This window comes from Lepidochelys kempii, chromosome 9, assembly GCF_965140265.1.
Source record: "Lepidochelys kempii isolate rLepKem1 chromosome 9, rLepKem1.hap2, whole genome shotgun sequence".
In the NCBI taxonomy this organism is placed as follows: Eukaryota; Metazoa; Chordata; order Testudines; family Cheloniidae; genus Lepidochelys; species Lepidochelys kempii.
The window spans coordinates 44,785,381-44,806,317 of record NC_133264.1 but is presented as its reverse complement, the minus strand read 5'-3'; the positions used below and the strand labels follow the sequence as shown (position 1 = coordinate 44,806,317).

The window sequence follows — 20,937 nt, the reverse complement described above, 5'->3', positions numbered from 1 at the left end:
AGATTTCCTTTCCAGTGGTTCATCCATGCAGTGGTGCTCAAAGAAGTCTAAAGAGTGTGGAGAAAGTCATTGAAATATTACCCAACATTAAAAAATCTGTTTGTGTGATGTCTTATCACAAAAAAATGCATGTATTTTGCTCAGCATATTATTTTGAAAGGTTTGCACAATGGGATGTATTTCTCGTGTATTTTCATGTTTGAAAATATTTATTAATATTAACATTTCATAGAATCACAGAACTGGAAGGGACCTCAAGAGGTCATCTAGTCCAGTCCCCCGCACTCATGGCAGGACTAAGTATTATCTAGACCATCCCTGACATGTTTGTCTAACCTGTTCTGAAAAGTCTCCAGTGATTGAGATTCTGCAACCTCCCTTGCTGCAATTTAAGCCCAGTGCTTCTTGTCCTATCCTCAGAGGTTAAGAAGAACAATTCTTCTCCCTCCTCCTTGTAACAACCTTTTATGTACTTAAAAACTGTTATCATGTCCCCTCTCGGTCTTCTTTTTTCCAAACTAAACAAACCCAATATTTTCAATCTTCCCTCATAGGTCATGTTTTCTAGACCTTTAATCATTTTTGTTGCTCTTCTCTGGACTTTCTCCAATTTGTCCACAACTTTCCTGAAATGTGGCTCCCAGAACTGGACACAATACTCCTTTTGAGGCCTAATCAGTGCGGAGTGGAGTGGAAGAATTACTTCTCGTGTCTTGCTTACAACACTCCTGCTAATACATCTCAGAATGATGTTTGCTGAGTCTACCTCTCAGTCTACTTCTGAACAACTGCCTTATTGAAATGTAATGTTTTATGACACAGCAGAATGAGATCCAGTGTCAAAAATAGCTGATAATATCCTTCTCAATACTGACTTAACAATTAAGATAAAAGCGTTACTTTTTAGTATTAATTATCTGTGAGAGACTTATTAGAATTGTTTGTCTAAGTTATAATTAACAAAGGATCTGTTGTCTTAAAGTGGAGGACAGTGGTTATTTAGATTAAAATGCAGGCCTTGCCTCTTTGTTAGACTTTTCTCCAGCAGTGACATCTTCTAAGGAACCACCAGCAACTAGCAAATAGAAGGCAAGAGCAAACAAACATGCACATCAGAAACAAAGGAGGCTTTGAGAATTGCCATCTAGGAAACAGATCTCTCCAATTTCTGTACAGCATGAAGATACCACAGTGATAGGTGCCTTATTTGAGATAGATCATGGGAGATTGTACTTTGTAGCGGGTGGGGAGAAGAATGGTGTAGATCATTATGGTAGATGGTATTTTGGGGGAAGGGGTTGGAAGAGATTATTGTTTTGGGAGACTTCACTTTATAAGAGATGCACTTCCTTTACACAGTGACCAAGAACATCTGAAAACCTTTATCTACTGAAATTTATATAATTACAGATGAGTCTACATCAGATGTATAGGATGTGACATTTTCCATGGTCTACTGCAGAGGAATATGTCAGTATCCAGCATCTCTTATTTAATAACTTCCTTAGTCAAAGATACATTGTTTTTTTTCTGTCTTTTTTCATAATTTTAAAGGTGGAAGAATTAACAGCCGTGATGTGTGGATTTATAACTCTCAGCTTAACATTTGGATCAGAGTTGCTTCCCTAAACAAAGGCAGATGGCGTCATAAAATGGCTGTCCTTCTTGGTAAAGTAAGAGAAAAAGTTTATTACTTATTGTAGCTAATACATTTCCCAAATATAAGCAAAACTTAAATGTAAAACGATGTGTAACTATTACAGTTAGACTGCATTCCCCATCAACTTCTATTGCTTTTAATAACCAGTGAATTATGGGCTCAGTCAGGTTGGCAGTGTCCATAGAAGTTAAACTGACGTTTCCCGAACTTTTGATTCTTCTTCGAGTGCTTGTTCATGTCAGTTCCAATCAGGTGTGTGTGCACCGCATGCACAGTCGTGGGAAAGTTTTCCTTTAGCAGCTCCCGTTGGGTCGGCTGTGGAGCCCCCTGGAGTGGCACCTTCATGGCGCTCAATATATGACCCTGCCGACCCAGCCCCTCCTCAGTTCCTTCTTACCACCAGTGACCGTTACTGAAACTGCGATCACTTGCTTAGCAAGTGCTTCCCTTAGCGTTCTTTCGTAGAGTTAGCTTAGCCTAGTTTAGTTGTAGTTAGTCTTAGTTGTTAGTGTATATATTGTATATAGTGAGATTTGGGAGCGGGGTTTCCCCAAAACTCCTCCCCCCCCTTGGGCTCCAGGGCATGCCGCGAGCCCAAGGCTTTAAACCCTGCAGAACCTGCAGCAAGCCTGTTCCAGCAAGCGACCCCCACAACTCATGTCTGAAGTGTCTGGGGGAGGCACACCAGACAGAAAGTTGCAAAATCTGTAGGGTTTTCCACCTCAGAACTGAAAAGGAGTGAGAATTCCAATCGAAGCAGTTGCTTATGGAACTGCCCTTCATCCCCAGTCTGCTGCAGACTGCCAGGACCCCGCACCGAGTGCATCCATACGGAGTGCCCCAGAATCAGTACGTGACACAGTTTCAAGGAAGGACTCTCGTCTAAGAGCTCTCCAGCACCTCAGGATGCACAGACAACCCGGCACTTCTCACATTCACCAATGCCACACAAGCGGCATAGAAAAGCTGACAGAGGATGCTCCCCAGAGCAGAAAACAGCGGGACCTGCAGGCACAGTACCAGGGCGTCCCGTGAAGCTCTCGTTATACAGACAGCAAGAGTGGGTGCCATCGACTTCAGTTCCCATGAGGGGACTGTCGAGTCTGGCACACAGCGACTCCTGGGATGGGCAGTGCCAGGTGGAGGAGTTGGAGTTACCCTCCACCCCGGACATTTTTGAAGCCTCCAGAGACTTACTAATGATGACGGCTCCTCAGCCCCTGGTGCTCAGAGATAAGCCCCCGGCATCACCACGACAGTTGCCATCTAGAGGCAAGCCGGCCATGATGCAGCGGTCACCCTCTCCTGCCCGGCACTGTTCGCCTCGGCATGGCTCCAGATCGCCATCCTCAAGGCACCGCTCTCCGGCACCAGACTCCATGAGGGGTTCCCCAGCACCAGCGGCACAACGCTCCCCGGCACCAACAAGGGAGCAGCAGTCTCCGGCTCCGAGAGAAAATCGGCACTGGACTCTCGGCACTGGTCCCTCAGCACTGGACCCCCTGACACTGGATTCCTGGTTTCGGTTCCCAGCCTGGGAATCTCGACACCTGTCCCTTGCATCATTGGCACAGGTCCCCAGCGCAGTATCATGCAGCACCACCCTGGTCATCTCAGTCGAGATCCATGTCTTTGGACTCAGATGGTGACTCGTACTAGTTCCATCGCAGTAGGCATAGATCTGACAAGCGTTGGAGGGAGGCACCAATGGGAGGCCTCTGGTGCAATGGCCTTTCTGGACCCCCTGGGCTTACCATCAGGCACAGGGCTCCTTTTCCAGGGGCTTCCGTTTGGTGGCCTCGGAGCCCAGACCACTCCAGAAAGGCAAAGGTTGGCCTATGCTCCGTGGTTCCGAGGCGACCTTGGCGCAAGCCCCACAGCCGGCCCAGGTTGCCACCAAGGCAACTCTGAGGCACAACCCATTGCAAGGCCAGGCTACAGTCGCCACAGAGGCCCCAGATGCTGAAGAGGAGGAGGTCAGGGAGCCGGAGAGTCAGGAGGATCCCGTATCACCTCTGGTCTCCTCATCTTCATCCCCAGATGAAGCGGTGGCGGGATCTTCAACCTCGGGCCCTTCTCCAATTGACCACAGGGCCCACCAGGACCTTCGATGAAGGATTGCCCGTAACATGGGGTTACAGGTGGAGGAGGTGGTCGAACCCGAAGTCCCCATGGTCGACATCCTTGCACCAGAGGGACCGTCCAGGGTAGGTCTGCCAGTAATAAAATCTATCCAGAGCAATATTAAGACTCTGTGGCAGACTCCTTCCTCAATCCCACCCACCAGTGGGGGGGTAGAGCACAAGTACTTCGTTCCCTCCAAGGGATACGAATACCTGTTCTCTCACCCACAACCATACTCCCTTGTAGTATTGGCGGTCAATGAGAAAGAGAGACGGGGCAGCAAGAGCCGGCCCCTAAATCTAAGGAGCCGAAAAGGATGGACCTTTTCGGCAGGAAAATCTACGCAACTGGGGTCCTGCAGCTGAGGATAGCTAACCAGCAAGCTATCCTCAGCAGGTACAACGTGGTCCTCCATGTTGAAGCTTAAGGAGCTGATTCCACCAGACTCCAGAGCTGAGTTCTCGGCTATCATTGATGAAGAGAAGGCAGTGGTGCAAACCTCCCTCCAGGCTTCATTGGACTCAGCTGCCCGCACCCTTTCCTCAGGAGTAGCCATGAGGAGGAACTCATGGCTACAGGCAACCGAGTTGCCCCTGGAGCTGCAGCAAAGCCTCCAGGACCTACCAATCGAAGGCACAGGGTTATTTTCAGAGCAGAATCCAAGCTGCACCGTCTCAAAGACTCCCGGACGACTATGAAGTCGTTGGGTATGCACACCCCGGCAACCCAACGACAGCATTTCAAGCGCCAACTACTACAACATAGCCCATATCCTCCTCGGCCGAGTCAGGATTTTCATAGGCATAGGGGCAGGAACAACAGGCACAAACCTTCCAGTCCCACTTCAGGGCAGGGCCAAAGCCCAACCAAACCTTTATCTGGCTCTAAAAAGGCCTTTTGCAGGGATGCCTGAGGATGGCTTACTCACCATGACATTGGATCCTTCCCCCTGTTTTATGAATCGTCTATCCTACTTTTACCGTGTGTGGTCCCAAATAACATCGGACTGCTGGGTTCTTCACACGGTAGAGGTGGGATATTCTCTCCAATTCTGCTCCTCCCTCCCAACCCCCTTCCCCATCCCTCTTCAGGAACCTTTTACACAAGCAACTCCTTATCCAGGAGGTGCAAGTGCTCCTTGCAACAGGAGCAATGGAGAAGGTTCCTCAGGAGCTAAGGGGCAAGAGATTCTATTCCCATTATTTCCTAATCCCCAAAGCCAAGGGATGTCTCAGACCTATCCTAGACCTGCTAGGACTCAACAAATTAATGATAAAGTTGAAGTTCCGCCTAGTCTCCCTAAGTACAATTATCCCTTCTCTAGATCTGGGGGACTGGTACACTGCCCTAGACATGAAAGTTGCCTATTTTCACATAGCCATTTGACCGGCACACAGACGATTTCTCTGGTTTGTGGTCGACCAAAAACATTATCAGTTCACAGTTGTCCCCTTTGGCCTGTTAGCAGCCCCTGAATGTTCACTAAGTGCATGTCCATCGTAGCAGCCTTCCTTCAAAGGAGGCAGGTGCAGGTATACCCAAACCTCGATGACTGGCTGCTCAGGGGCCACATCAGTGAGAAGGTGAAGTCTCAAGTCCAATTAGTCAGATCTACTTTCAACAGACTGGGTCTTCTCCTCAATGTGAACAAGTCAACCTTGTCACCGACCCAAGGAGTAGAGTTCATCGGGGCGCTGCTGGACTCAGTATGGGCAATAGCATTTTTGCTAGAGACCTGATTCCAGGTCATGACAGACATTATTCAAGGCCTCAGGCAATTCCCGACCACCACAGCAAGGGGATGCCTGAGTCTCCTCTGCCACATGACAGCCTGCACTTACATGATCCACCATGCCAGATTAAGGCTCAGGCCACTCCAGGAGTGGCTCGCTTCGGCCTACTGCCTGGGACGCAACAGTCTGGATGTAGTGTTCATGATGCCAGGGCAAGTACTCAAGTCCCTCCAATGGTGGTTCGACCCCCGGGCAGTCTGTAAGGGAGTTCCATTCAACAGCCCCCAGCCCTCCTTGTCCCTTGTAACAGACGCATTGGCTCTGGGATGGGGAGACCTACAAACACAGGGCCTATGGTCATGGGAGCAGCTTCCCCTTTATATCAACATCAAGAAGCTCAGGACAGTATGGTTAGCATGCCAAACCTTGCAGGCCCAGCTACGAGGTCAGTGCATGGCGGACAACACCACTGCCATGTTTTACCTCAACAAGCAGGGTGGATCCCATTCTTCCCCCCATGTCAAGAAGCCCTCCAGCTGTCGGAGTTCTGCATAGCCCACTCCATTCACCTGGAGGCGTCCTATTTCCCAGGAGTGCAGAACAAACTAGCAGATCACCTCAGCAGATAGTTCCAAAATCATGAGTGGTCCATCCATCCAGATGTAATACACTCCATCTTCCAAGGGTGGGGGTTTCCCCAGTTCGACCTGTTTGCAACCAGGAACAACAGGAAGTGTCCAATGTTCTGCTCCTTCCAGCATCACAGTCTTGGTTCAATCACGGACGCATTTCTGCTTCCCTGGGGAGGCCGCCTGTTGTATGCCTTTCCCCCGATTCCTCTCATGCACAAGATACTTCTCAAGGTCTGCAGGGATAGAGCAGGGGTATTTCTGGTGGCCCTGACAACAATGGTACACCACCCTCCTGGAACTGTATCTATCCCATTGAGTTATCTCTGAATCCCGATCTGATCATTCAGGACCACAGTTGCCTTCACCACCTGGATCTCCAGTCCCTCCATCTCACAGCCTGGAAGCTTCATGGTTAAACCCCATGGAGCTTCTGTGCTCAGAACCAGTAAGGCAGGTCCTACTTGGCAGTAGGAAAACCATCTACTAGAGCCACATATCTAGCTAAGTGGAAAAGGTTCACTTGCTGGTGTGCCCAGCAGCATACACCACTACAGGCATCTATACCACTCATTCTAGAGTATCTTCTGTACCTGAAACAAGAATTACTGGCAGCGTCATCCATCAAAGTACATCTCGCTGCTGTCTCAGCGTTCAACCCAGGAGCGTCCAGTCGATTGGTATTTGCTAACCCCATGGTAGACCGTTTCCTCAAGGGTTTGGAACACCTACATCCTCAGACCAGACAGCCTGTCCCAGTATGGGACCTCAATCTTGTCCTCTCCAAATTAATGGGGCCCACTTTTGAGCCAGTAGCGACTTGCTCCCTTCTCTATCTATCGTGGAAGGTAGTCTTCCTGGTGACCATCACATCAGCTAGAAGGATGTCAGAGCTAAAGGCCCTTACCTCCAATCCACCCTGCACAATCTTCCACAAGGATAAGGTGCAGCTCAGGCCTCACCCAACCTTTCTTCCCAAGGTAGTGTCACTCTTTCATACTAGCCAAGACATTTTTCTACCTGTCTTCTATCCTAAGCCTCATGCCAGTAGTCGAGAGCGGAGGCTACACTCATTGGGTGTTTGGCAAGCGCTAGCATTCTACATCGAGCACACTAAGCCGTTCAGGAAGTTGAACTAGCTGTTCGTAATGGTAGCAGACCAGATGAAAGGGCTCCCTATCTCATCTCAAAGAGTATCTTCCTGGATCATGTCCTGCATCCACACATGCTACAAGCTGGCTAAGGTCCCAGCCCTTGCACTTACAGCACATTGCAGGAGGGCACAGGCCTCGTCAACAGCGTTCCTGGCCTAGGTCCCGATAACAAGAAATTTGCAGGGAAGCAACGTGGTCCTCAGTGCATACATTCACCGCTCATTATACTATTACCCAGCACACTAGAGATGATGCAGCATTTGGCAGAGCCGTGCTCCAATCAGCATTTCCTTAACTCCGACCCCATCTCCGGGGTGGAGCTTGGGAGTCACCTGATTGGAATTGACATGAACAAGCACTCGAAGAAGTGCTTCTCATAACTGTTCTTCAAGATGTGTTGTTCTTGTCCATTCTACACATCTGATTGGAATGGACATGAACAACACGTCTCAAAGAACAACAGTTAGGAGAAGCTGAGTAACTGTTTTTGTTTGTTTGTTTTGCAATGGAGCACTGTTCTGGTACATTGTGGAAGAACTAAAAGGAGATTAAATGTTATGGGTACAAATGAGCAGCAAATTACACCTCTTCATAAACACAGAGGTTAAGCATGTGTCCAACAGTGATTTGATACATAAAATAAAACTGGACCTCAGATATTTTTATCTGCAAATCCTTCACTTATGCAGCCACTAATTCAAATTGATCATGACTTTAGCAGAATATCAGGGCCTTTTTATTTAATATTCTGCATGTATATTGAACATTTAAATCAAAATATAAATCAATAAAGAAACTCTTATTCTTGCTGCATTTCCAAAGGCCTATTTTATTTATGAACAGGTTTCATTCATGAGTGTGAGTGGTGATATATACGCTTATCAGTTAAGTGTAGTATGTAACTTCTTAAAGATAACAGCACCTGCTTCAAGTTGGGATTGACCTGAGGTGAACAAATTGAGCAGAGACAGTATATTTGTCAATATGATAATGTTAATATATTTATGAATCAAGATAGTTAAGACCAAAGCAGACTGTGAAGAACTTCAAAAAGATCTCACAAAACTAAGTAATTGGGCAACAAAATGGCAAATGAAATTTAATGTGGATAAATGTAAAGTAATGCACATTGGAAAAAATAACCCCAACTATACATACAATATGATGGGGACTAATTTAGCTACAACTAATCAGGAATGAGATCTTGGAGTCATCATGGATAGTTCTCTGAAGACGTCCACGCAGTGTGCAGTGGCAGTCAAAAAAGCAAACAGGATGTTAGGAATCATTTAAAAAGGAATAGAGAATAAGACGGAGAATATCTTATTGTCCTTGGTACGCCCACATCTTGAATACTGCATACAGATGTGGTCTCCTCATCTCAAAAAAGATATACTGGCATTAGAAAAGGTTCAGAGAAGGGCAACTAAAATGAAAAGGGGTTTGGAATGGGGCCCATATGAGGAGAGATTAAAGAGGCTAGGACTTTTCATCTTGGAAAAGAGGAGACTAAGGGGGGATATGACAGTGGTATATAAAATCATGAGTGGTGTCGAGAAAGTGAATAAGGAAAAGTTATTTACTTATTTCCATAATATAAGAACTAGGGGCCACCAAATGAAATTAATGGGCAGCAGGTTTAAAATAAAAGGAAGTTCTTCTTCACACAGCGCAAGGAACTTGCCTGAGGAGGTTGTGAAGGCTAGGACTATAACAGGGTTTAAAAGAGAACTAGATAAATTCATGGAGGTTAAGTCCATTAATGGCTATTAGCCAGGATGGGTAAGGAATGGAGTCCATAGCCTCTGTTTGTCAGAGGGGGAGATGGATGGCAGGAGAGAGATCACTTGATCATTATCTGTTAGGGTTCACTCCCTCTGGGGAACCTGGCATTGGCCACTGTCGGCAGACAGGATACTGGGCTGGATGGACCTTTGATCTGACCCAGTATGGCCATTCTTACTTTCTTATGAGTCTCTTTTTCTTAAACTTATGTGATAGGCAGCCAGGTAAGAAAATATGTGATCAAAAAGTAAATCAGAGGAAAGAATGTCATTTTAGACAGTAGGAAAGTAAGAAGTAAAAAATTGAGGAAAAAAGCGTTAAGTTAACATGGAGTTTTTTTTATTTCTGAATATAATTTGTAATATCAGTGAAGATAATCATAGAGATTGCTTATAGAGCATGTTCAAGTAAGAATCTAATGTCCATATTTGTAACATATGTTCAGGTGTCCATTGGCTCCAGTATCCCTACATACCAATGTATGGCTGCTCTCTTGAGATTCTTTAGCTCAGTATCTTAAAAGGCAATATTCCTCTTCTTCTGCATAGAAGTTTTCTGGGGGGAAAACCTATGCATTCAAAAAGACAGCAAAACAGAACTGAGGCACTGAAGCTTTGAATGAGTTTAATCCTATACTTGATTAATTAAAACTGAAGATAAAGATAAAGAAGATGCTATTTTCTCTTTGTTTTGATAGGTGTATGTAGTTGGAGGGTATGATGGGCAAAGTCGACTCAGCAGTGTAGAATGTTACGATTCATTTTCCAATCGATGGACAGAGGTAGCTCCACTTAAAGAAGCAGTGAGTTCTCCAGCAGTAACCAGCTGTGTAGGCAAATTGTTTGTGATTGGTGGAGGTCCTGATGACAACACGTGCTCTGACAAAGTTAGTTATTTCCTTTCTATGTATCTTAATAATACTGCTAAAAATGTAAATTATACAGAGAGATTTTTCAACTGAATTACAAATCTCCCGGCCCAGTCTATTGTCTGAATGCAAAGTATATATCTCACAGTAGAAAAAGCTAATTAAATAAAGCACAGTTATGCCATTAATACAGTCTTTGTCATAGTCACATCATCTTTCGCTTTGTGTATTAAGAGCTATTCAAGTTCTTAATGAAACTGCATATTTAAGTAAATAATGTAATATACTATATAATTTATTATGTAAGCTACTGCTGTTTAATATTTTTTGTTTTTAATGTTGTAGATGTACAATAGGAACAAGGTGTATGTTTTTGACATAGCAATATCTTGAGTTACTTTGGGTTTTTTGTGAAGCACTCCAAATAGATAGTTACCTTTAATCTCTTTGAATCAAAACTTCTGTGTGTACCTCAGATAATAAGTTTGATTTTTGTTCAGTTGCGGTGTTAAACCTAAAATGTGTTTACTTGTTTTCAGGTTCAATCATATGATCCTGATACTAATTCTTGGTTGCTCCGTGCAACTATCCCCATTGCAAAGAGATGCATAACAGCTGTATCTCTAAACAATCTAATCTATGTTGCGGGAGGGCTCACCAAGGCAATTTACTGCTATGATCCAGTTGAGGATTATTGGATGCATGTACAGAATACATTCAGCAGACAGGTAATAAACACTAAAAATACTTGGAAACGTCTAAAAAATGTATTTTATCTTCCTTGTATTAATAATTTAATATGAAATGAGTTTGATATGAAACTCTGTTAAATTACATCTCTCAGATTCACTAGTTTTAGCTTTTCATTTATTAAGGTTAAGATTTTGTCATGGGTATTTTTAGTAAAAGTCACGGACAGGTCGTGGGCAATAAACAAAAAGTTATGGAAGCCCACAACCTGTCCCTGACTTTCCAGCCCTGGCCACTGCTCTGGCCCCTGGCGGCTGAAACCAGCCCCCAGGTGGCTGCCCCAGCCGTTGCCATTGCCCCAGCCACTGCTCCAGCCCCAAGGGGCTGAACCAGCCCTGGCCACTGCTCTAGTCTGGGCGGTGCTCCAGCCCCAGCTGCTACTCCAGCCCAGGCAACTGCTCCAGCCCAGGACCCAGTCCTGGCCTCTGCTCCACACCCAGCCCCCAGCTACTGCTCCAGCCCCCAACTGCTACTCCAGCCCAGCCCCTGTGGTTGCTCCAGCCCTGAAGTCCACCCTGGATGCTGCTGCTCCAGCCCTGGCGCTGTTCGTGCAGCAGGGCCAGATGGCTGCTTCAGCCCTGCTGCTCTGGTGGGGGCTGAAGCCAAAGAAGTCATGGAGGTCTGTTAAAGTCACAGAATTCATGACCTCCATGACAAAATTGTATCCTTACTCATTATAGGCTAGACACTCAAACAAACCGTGAAATATCTAAAAGTAACACTTCAGGTGAGTGCCAGTATGTTAGAATGGGCAGTCTACTGATTGGAAACCACTACCCCAATTTAACACATCCAAACATGGATTTATACTAAATTAAATTGGATCCTTTCGCTTAGTCAAAATATTGTTTCCTTGAAATTGATCAGAACTACAAAATGTTGTAGGAAAATGTTTTAAAGAGAGCATAAAACTGGTCTGTTTAGATCTAAAAGCAGCAGAGAGCAGTGTCACAGCAATGTGTGAATGAGCCTTCTGAACAGAATTTCAGTGTGTGTCCTTCCCCTTGGGATACTATTTATATGTCATGCTTTAGCAATAAATTTCATCATATTTTCATATTTTTTGAAAATCTGCTAATGAAAAATGGAGGGGAAAAAGAGATCTGCTTCTGCCCGTTCCCCCCACTTTCTATCTCTTCCTTTTACCATTTTCTGCATAGTGTTTTTGCTTTGACTCCCTCTTTCTGTCTCTCCTTTAGGAAAAAATAACTCCTAGCCTCCCTTTTTTCCTCTAGAGCCCAGCATCTCCTTTCTTTGTCTCTTATTTACTCTATCCCTGGGTCTGTCTTCCTTTCCCTTTTTCTAACCACTAATTGTTACCTACTTCTGTTCCTTTAACCTCTCTCCCTGTTCCCATTCCACATTTGCTACATTTAGTCTTTCTACTTTTCTCTCTTCTTTCAATCCCTCCATTCTCTCCACTGTTTTCTTATCTTAGCTGCTTAATTGTACTATCCCCAAATGCTGGATATCTCATGTACAGAGTCTGAATCAGCCACACTTAGCTGCTTCAACCCTTCATAGGCCTGATGCCTGAATAGCCCAAGTCTTCAGGATTATCATGCTGCTACTTCCCCCAGAAGAGCAAAGGTCCTGCTTTCTCCAGTGGGCAGTAACAGAAGGAAATAATATAGCACCAAGCTATCTCCTTTTGGTAGCCAAAATGCTGTACCATCTCTCCAACCTTGAATAGGGTTTGGGTTTTGTAAATAGTCATGCATTTGTTTGTGTATTTGATAAACAGGAAAACTGTGGCATGTCTGTGTGTAATGGCAAAATCTATATCCTTGGTGGAAGACGAGAAAATGGAGAAGCCACAGACACCATTCTTTGTTATGATCCTGCAACAGGCATCATCACGGGAGTAGCAGCCATGCCCAGGCCAGTATCGTATCATGGCTGTGTGACTATTCATAGATACAATGAAAAAGGCTTTAAACTGTAAAGAAAGGAAATCTTATGAAAGAATGCAGTGCCTTGGTACAGGACAGGATTTCAAAGATTCCTAAAATGGGAAACTGGCTTTTCCCTCAGTGCCATATGAAACTAAATATCCATGTGCCTTTTAAAACAAAATGTTTTCAATTAATTAAAAGGTAAAAAAAATCTACAAACATATCCATGAACTGTTCAGCCATTTCTCGCATGATAGCCGTGAACTAATATTTACATTGTTTTCCCCTTCTTTGTGATCAGTAATTAAAATCTTGTATGTTGTGTAGGGAATGTGCCTTCACAAGTAGCTGTGCCTATATCTTAAGGATTGATGTCTGTATTATTTTTTCAGTTATTTCAGAGTCTATTAACTGAAAATATTTAACCAAGTCGACCTACAAAAAATGTGCTAGTTTAAAAGAGTGCATATCATTCTGATTAACAGGCATGATGCAGTGTTGTTGTAGCCATGTTGGTCCCAGGATATTAGAGAGACAGGGTGGGTGAAGGTAATATCTTTTATTGGCCAACTTCTGTTGGTGTGTAAGTTCAAAAGCTTGTCTCTCGCCAGGAGAAGTTGGCCCAATAGAAGATATTATCTCACCCACCTTGATGTTCTTTTATCAGAAAATTGCTTGGCTTACCAAATAGACTTTATTTCATGATCACCCACTACTATAGAATTTTTTTAATGTAATGCTTCATAGGAAATAAATATTAAAACCTTTGAGAAATAATTTTCCTCTGTAAATGGATAGGGAATACAGTGGCATCATGGTTGTTCATTGAGCTACTGCAAAAAGTTTCAGTAACTATCGTTTTCATAGTAACAGACCTTAGTGTTGCTAATAATTTATTAGAAGTCCTACAAATACTGGACTACATGCATATGGAAAAAATAATGACCCTTGCAGCATAGGCACACTTTTGTGAAGCAGTTTTATATCCCAGTTCTGACCTCCTTAAATTGTAGAGCTGAAGTCAGCTAATTCCTGGTATCGTTCTTTGCTAACTGCAAGGTACCTTTCATCATTCTTCTGCATGAATAGACCCCTAGTCAAGGGGATATTCTAACTTCATGAATTCTACAGTGTAAACTCTGTGTTGATAGGCCTGTAGTCCCTGGGTCTTTCTAACTCTGCTGTTTTATAAATTGATCTTTGTGGTACCTCATTTATGCAAAGTTCCAGGATATCTGCCAACTCTGTTTCTACAGATTTTTCAGACAATCACCTTTTCCAGCGCTATTGAGCTCCTGTAAACCCTATAGGGGGCATGTGTGGACCTGACAGTTCCCCCACATCACCAGAACACTACCCAGGGACCTGTCCATTTAGCCAAATGACTGTAAAGTAGCATATTTTTACTTGTTTTAATTTTGAAGGCTTAGAGACTTCCAAAATATCCTCCCAAATTTTGGCCCATTGCTTTTCAATGAAGCTGAAAATCTTGCTGAAGATATTCCTCCAATTCCTACTTAGATCTCTGTAACAGAACTATATGCTTGTATAGTTGGGGCACAAATTCATGAATCTGTACATAGCGCTTTGGAGTTTGCATGTGGAAGGGGCACTTGCTCCATGCACCAATTTCCTACCAGAAGGCAGGGAGTGACACCATATCCTCTATCCCCGTAAAGCCTCTCTTTACCTTGAACTCCCTTTATGAGGAATTGTGAGGATAGCTGCCAGCCGGGAAAACAGACAATACTGGAGCAGATGAACACAAAGGGCCTCTTCAAGGACAACCCTAATCTCTAGCAGACCCAGGAGATTTATAGGTTCTGAACTCTTTGTTCAGTCTGTAGGAAATAGGAGCAAACCACATGTCTGGAACATAATCTGTTCTCCTTGGAATTTCTTCTCCATCTCCTTCCCACACGTTTTTCCATTAAATGGGTATTCTGGCTCTTGGTGTGGATATGTCTCCTTTAGAGAGTCATCATTTTCAGTACTGAGTTAGTGGTGACATTATAAAGGAGCACTGAGCGGTTAACTGCGCATTGTGCCATTTCTTTTGTAACCTCAGGAATGTATGCAGACTTCAATTGCTAGCAAAATACCAAACACTGATAGTGTATATTAGGTATATTGATTAAATAAAATTATATGCATATGTAACAATGCTGATTCTGGCAGGACCCAACTGAGAGTGCCAATTCAGGACAAATTGCTTAAAGCAGGGCAGTTACAGCCCAAGGCTGGGGTTTCTGTGCACACCAAGGCAAACCAAATCAGCCAAACAGAGAAGACTTTAGTTTTACCCCACTGGCTAACCACAAGTCACACAAGCAATTCCTTTAGACATCCCATTTCCCAGTATCACCACCAGTGCCACTCATTATGGGGACAAATGGCTATGAAAACCAATACCCCAGTAAAAGAAAAAAGGTTCTCTCGATCCCAAAGGACCAAGCCCCAGACCCAGGTCAATATACAAATCAGATCTTACCCACAAATCACGCTGTTGCCAATCCTTTAGAATCTAAAGTCTAAAAGTTTATTCATAAAAGGAAAATATGTAGATGAGAGCTAGAATTGGTTAGATGGAATCAATTACATACAGTAATGGCAAAGTTCTTGGTTCAGGCTTGCAGCAGTGATAGAATAAACTTCAGGTTCAAATCAAGTCTCTGGAGTACATCCACAGCTGGGATGGGTCTTTCAGTCCTTGGTTCAAATCTTCAGTGAAGCAAAGTTCCTCCAGAGGTATGAAGCAGGATTGAAGACAAGATGGAGGAGCTGCAGCAGCTTTTTATAATCTCTTGCCATGTGATTTTTCTTTCTTTGTTCCAAAGACAAGCTGTCCATCATATGGCATGGAAAAACCTCAGAGTTCAGTCGATAGGCATGTCCCTGCATACCTTGCTGAGTCCCATGGCATGTCTGCCTTCTCTCAGTGGGTCAGTTGTATATCTGATGATCCTTAATGGGCCATCAAACAGGCGAGGCAGAGCTGACACCAACTTGTCTGAGATATCACCCAGAAGCAGAGCACAAGTTTGAAATACAGACAGTATAGAGCCAATACTTATAACTTTAAATACAAAAATGATACATGCATATAGATCACATAATCATAACCAGCAAACCATAACCTTGTTTTAGACACCTCATTTGACCCCCTTTATACAATATTTGGTGCCACTACAGGACCTTGGTTGCAACAATGATCTATACGGTCCCAGTTTATGTCAGTAACGTCACAGCATATTACTGAGGTAACTAGCGAATCAGTCCATAAGTATATACACCCAGGTGGTCCTAAATTGGAGGAAATGGAGTAGTGTAAGAAAAGTGAATCAGATAAATGAATCCTTTTCTGGGTTTCTTGGCTCCCGGTTCACCAAGCCTGACTTTGAAAATATAATTCCAGCACCCGTGAATAAGGTCCATTGACAGCAATGGTAGTTGCACAGTAACTGTTTTGTAGTAACATGGTAAATAGTTTGTGCATCATTGTAAGTGAAAATGTAATTATGGAAGGAGCACCTGATTAGAAATAAGATAGATTTCCATTTCCCCCAACTTCCTTCCTTTTTGTATTAAGATACTGAATGTTGATCCTTATAGTAAGCTGTTCTGAAATGTTTTTTATTTTGTAGATATATAATGTTATTTGTGTGGCGATTACTTTTGATTTGTGTTCAGAAGACTCTGTAAATACAAACACATTGCTTTCCATGTGTATGAAGATTCAGTGTATAGTCTAGAATGTTGTCTTTTCTATGTTAACTGTTTACATGTATCTTGTTACTGTTACATATTAATTTTGAAAGTAGCTGTTTACTGTACCAGTAAATGCAGACATTTAGATGTAGAAGAAACTTTTTTGCATGCAGCTTTTTAGACCCTGTACCAGTAATGGAAGAATTAGTGTGTTGAGTATAGCTAAAATGGCAGAAGTTATTTTTGCAGTAATTTCTTTTAAGTGAACAGTCAATATTTTATATTTTTGACTCAGTACAAATATAGTTGAAGTTATCACCCATTCTGTCAAAATAATTTTTAAAATGTAAAAGAAAACTACTTGTTATTGAAAATCTAACATGTTCTAGAGGGATCTATTATATATGGAACCACTTTCCTGGGTCACTTGTTCTCCAAGATATTTCATTTAGGGACAGATGGATTCAAAGATTCACCATGATGCAAACCCATTGGATTGGATCTTACGTGCCCTGATGGACAAAAAAAAATCGATTTGCATTCCTTGAGAGAAAATACTGAAGTGCCTTTCAGTGTAATCAAAAGCTCTTCATGATGAAAAGTCACAACTTGTGCTAGCTCCCAGGGAATGAGATCTGCTCAAGGATATAACTTCAAAATAGCTATGCTTGGGAAGCAAGGCAAAATCTTTTCTAGCTGTTCCAGCTATTTAAAAACTCACTGTTAAGAGTTTACCTAATAGTTAGCTAACAGAGATAAGTAATTTCCTTAAATTCTCATAGCTTTAAAAGAAGCTAGATTAAATATTTTCCTTCTGAGTTTTGATGTTCATGAGCTTTGTCACGCCAATCTTCAGAATCTTGGCATTGACTGAAAAGAACATTGGTACTTAATTGCAACTTGACTGTCAAGAAGGTACCATCTAAATAATTTGAGTAGTGCATCCTAGAGAGGTCTACAACCTTTTGCTTTTAAACACACCATGCATGACATCAGTTTTATAGTCATCAGCACGTTACATTTCCTAGAGTCTAGCAGTTGCTCGTGTTCTGGTCGGTTCCTTCATACCCCATATGCCTTCAGGGTTGGCTGAACTTGTGGGACCTCTTCCATTTGTACCATCTGATAGTTCATCTTGCAGTGTATGCATCCTATATGATCCAAGGATTAAGCACTATGTTTTCTCTTCTAACAGTGGGAGTTCAACATATTACTGATTTTTGACTCATCCACTAATACAACAGCATTAAAAATTGCTTTGATATTCTTAGTCCTTGGCACACAGATGCCTTTAACTCAGGAGAGGTTGATATGGACTCCTCCTATATTAATTCACCCAGAATTTTTATAGGATTTTCAACACTCTGCAGCTTCAGGGAAAGGCTGACGATGGAGGAAAAGGAAGTGTTCATCTTCACAGAGGAGAAGTTCAAAGAGGAAACTTTGGACATCTGTGCTTGAAAGCAGGAGACACTGATGATTGTTAGCTATTCTAGAAGACAGACTGAGTTCACTGCCTTATCTTGTGTGATTAGTCAGGTTATCCTGCTTAAATGGATAAGTGCAAGGACCCAAGATGAGAAATAATCAATTTCTTACTATTTAAGACTCTTCTCCTCCTCCACAATGAGTTGATGGTGCACTGGGCCTTCATTGTTCCCTACCATAAAGGGGAGGCGATGGAGTTATAAACTAATTCTCTTTCCAGTTCAGAAGAAAATTAATAGAATCTGAATAGATGGGTGGGAGAGGTAACAGATAAATTCCAGTGCATTCATTTGGTAGTTGAGGTTGCTCTAACCAGGACTTTCTAGACATTCTTACAGTTCATGATCTCAGATACTGACTCATTTAACAAAATGGCATCATGTTTAGCTGTTCATTATCTTCAGCTTCGGAGAAAAAGATGCACATGTTCATATACTTGTGATCCTTGTAGTGATGAAGCTCAGGAAAGACAGAAGGGTTGAGTTTTCTTACTTGCTCAATTTTGACAACATTTTCTTTACTGTTGAAGATGGCAATAGCCAATTCAAGAGGATTATAAAACTTGCTAGACTTTGTCATTCAGAAGCAAAGCAGATGTTTTCATTTGAACTTAGACTCTTTTGCACATGAGAAGGTACAAATTAAATTGGCTGGTGTGTCTGATTAAAAAGTCTCTGTCCTATGTACTGAAAGAGAATCTGTTAGGCAAGGTATAATTTTATGTAGAAGTTTGATATCTGGCATGGAGCCAAATATTTATATTCACGTCTTACATACAAGTTTGGGGTTTTTTTTACATAGACTAGACTTCAGGTAGCCTCTATAAAAATCCACTGCAATCTTAGCTTTTTCTGAATGTCTAGATTCAATCAATACTAATGCAAAAATAGTAGCCAGCCTCCCATTGTCCCTCCAGGTCAGATTTGTCAGTCACAAGTTCTTAAGGCACTAACAACACATGGCAGCAGTTTTTCATAACTGATGTTACGTACAAGAGTCCAGGTAACTTAGGAGTGTGTATCCATAGATAACATTGCCTGAGAGTTTTATTTACAGGAAATTCTCCTCTTTATCATATCATAATGCTTCAGTCAATATTTTTAATGATTTGTGTGTTTGTATTATGTGTGTGTGATTACATTTTCTGATCATTTTATGATACTGCTTATGACGATCTTTTACAAAAATGATAAATAGGTAAAGTCACTGTGTGGAGCATGTAAGTAGCTGTACTTAAGTGATGGTGGCAGATATGTAATTGCAGCTTCTTTTGTACTACTGGTTCCAAAGAAAAGAGTGTGTTTAAAGTTACCAAAATATGTGTGCCTTGAACTCACTAATATTTCATCTACTTTCAGTCTGAGCTTATATTGTTCCTGCTGAATATTTTGTGACTGTCAGTTTTACTGCCCAGAATAGTAATGTCCTTGTCAATGACAGCAATCTATACATTCATTAATTTAAAGCACAATTAAATCAGTTTATGCAGAATATGTAAACTTTGTTTTTTTAAAAAGTGATGGGGGATTTATTTGATGGGGGGATGTAATAGTGTGCTTTTTCCATTCTCTATTTTCTGTTTCCAGAACTCCCACTGTGACAAAGGAGAGTAATGTTGCTGTTTTTAGCCAACTGTCCTTAATGTGTACAGTGCATTTTTTATTAGTATCTTAGTTCAGGACATTGGCTGAAATTTCTGTCAGAAATATCTTGTTTAGGACAACACAATTCCCTCCCCTCTCCCCCCCAAAGAATGTAATATGAAGCAACTGTATAATGCAGCATGGCAATAAGTGAGACCAAGAGACTTGAATAAGATGTATTGGTATGCATTTCATATGGGTGAGCACATGACATAAGGGTCTATTCTCCTTTCAGTGCACACCCACATAATAACTTTGAATCACATTAATAGGCATTACCTCTCCAGGGAAAGAGAATACACCCATTAAACAACAGATATATTTTCCTCACCTGGGGTTATGTTTTGTGTTTTCCTTTTTGGAAGCAGTTCATTGTTGTTTTGTTTTCGCTTGGGTTGGGGTTTTTTTTGGTGGGGGGTGGGGGGAGTTTGGCCAGTTTCCTTATGTACAGAACAGTAAAACATTTTGTTCCTCCAAGAGCTAATGTCGTTTTCAGGAACAAATTGGTACAGCACAAATCAGATCTGAACAAAAGTACAGACCACTTAACATGTACCAGAATCAGCTGAATATTACCTTGCACAAACCCAGTTTTAGAGATCTTCATATTATGTTGGCAGTGGAAAAAGATGCCTTTTTGTAATGTAGCAAAGAATTTCAATAACATGTTATGTACTTGTTATATTTAAATGTATTTCTTGCATAATTCTCTTTTTTTTAAATTAAGTTCTGTGTATCTAATAAACATTTGTCTTTTGAATATTGCTTTGTGCGTTGTGCTTAACCCATGGAAGAATCTACAGGAGGGGCTTCGTTGGGGAGGGAGGAAACTGCAGATCCCCCTTGCGGAGTTTTCCCCAGATGATTTAGTTTGGTGGTGAGTTCCCTCCACCTCTTGAATTGCAAACTGGACACCATTAACTTAGGCTTGAATAAAGACTGAGAGAGGATGTGTCATTACTCAAAGTAAAACTATTTCCCCGTGTTTATTCTCCTCCCCGCAACCCCCCCCCTCACCCCCCCCCCGTTCTCAGACGTTCTTGTCAACTCCTGGAAATGGCCCACGTTGATTATCACTACAAAAGGTTTTTTTTCTCTCCTGCTGGTAACAGCTCACCTTATCTGATCACTCTCATTACAGTGTGTATGGTAACACCCATTGTTTCATGTTCTCTGTGTATATAAAATCTCCCCACTGTGTTTTCCACTGCTTGCATCTGATGAAGTGAGCTGTAGCTCACAAAAGCTTATGCTCAAATAAATGTGTTAGTCTCTAAGGTGCCACAAGTCCTCCTTTTCTTTTTGCGGATACAGACTAACACGGCTGCTACTCTGAAACTCCTCCCCTCTGTCTCTCTGGCAGGATGACTTTCCCTGCAGTGTGCATGCTTGTGTGCAAATACACACTCTCTCTAAAAGGGAAGGAGCACAGAACACTTAATGCAGCCTCAGACCACACACACACTTAGGGTATGTCTACACTATGAAATTAGGTTGAAT

General features: G+C 42.4%; 1 protein-coding gene across 9 annotated transcripts in view; it reads left to right on the top strand.

Annotated features, from left to right (window-relative positions):
• Positions 1 to 20,197, top strand: part of KLHL24 (kelch like family member 24) — a 142,429-nt gene extending 122,232 nt beyond the window's left edge. For all 9 annotated transcript variants that reach the window (XM_073360080.1, XM_073360078.1, XM_073360076.1 and 6 more), the window contains 4 exons: positions 1,555 to 1,673; positions 9,783 to 9,971; positions 10,493 to 10,681; positions 12,448 to 20,197. In XM_073360080.1, coding sequence (XP_073216181.1) covers positions 1,555 to 1,673; positions 9,783 to 9,971; positions 10,493 to 10,681; positions 12,448 to 12,648 — 698 coding nt within the window. In that variant the 3' untranslated portion in view covers positions 12,649 to 20,197. The remainder of the gene's footprint in view (positions 1 to 1,554; positions 1,674 to 9,782; positions 9,972 to 10,492; positions 10,682 to 12,447) is intronic.
• The last annotated feature ends 740 nt before the right edge of the window (positions 20,198 to 20,937 follow it).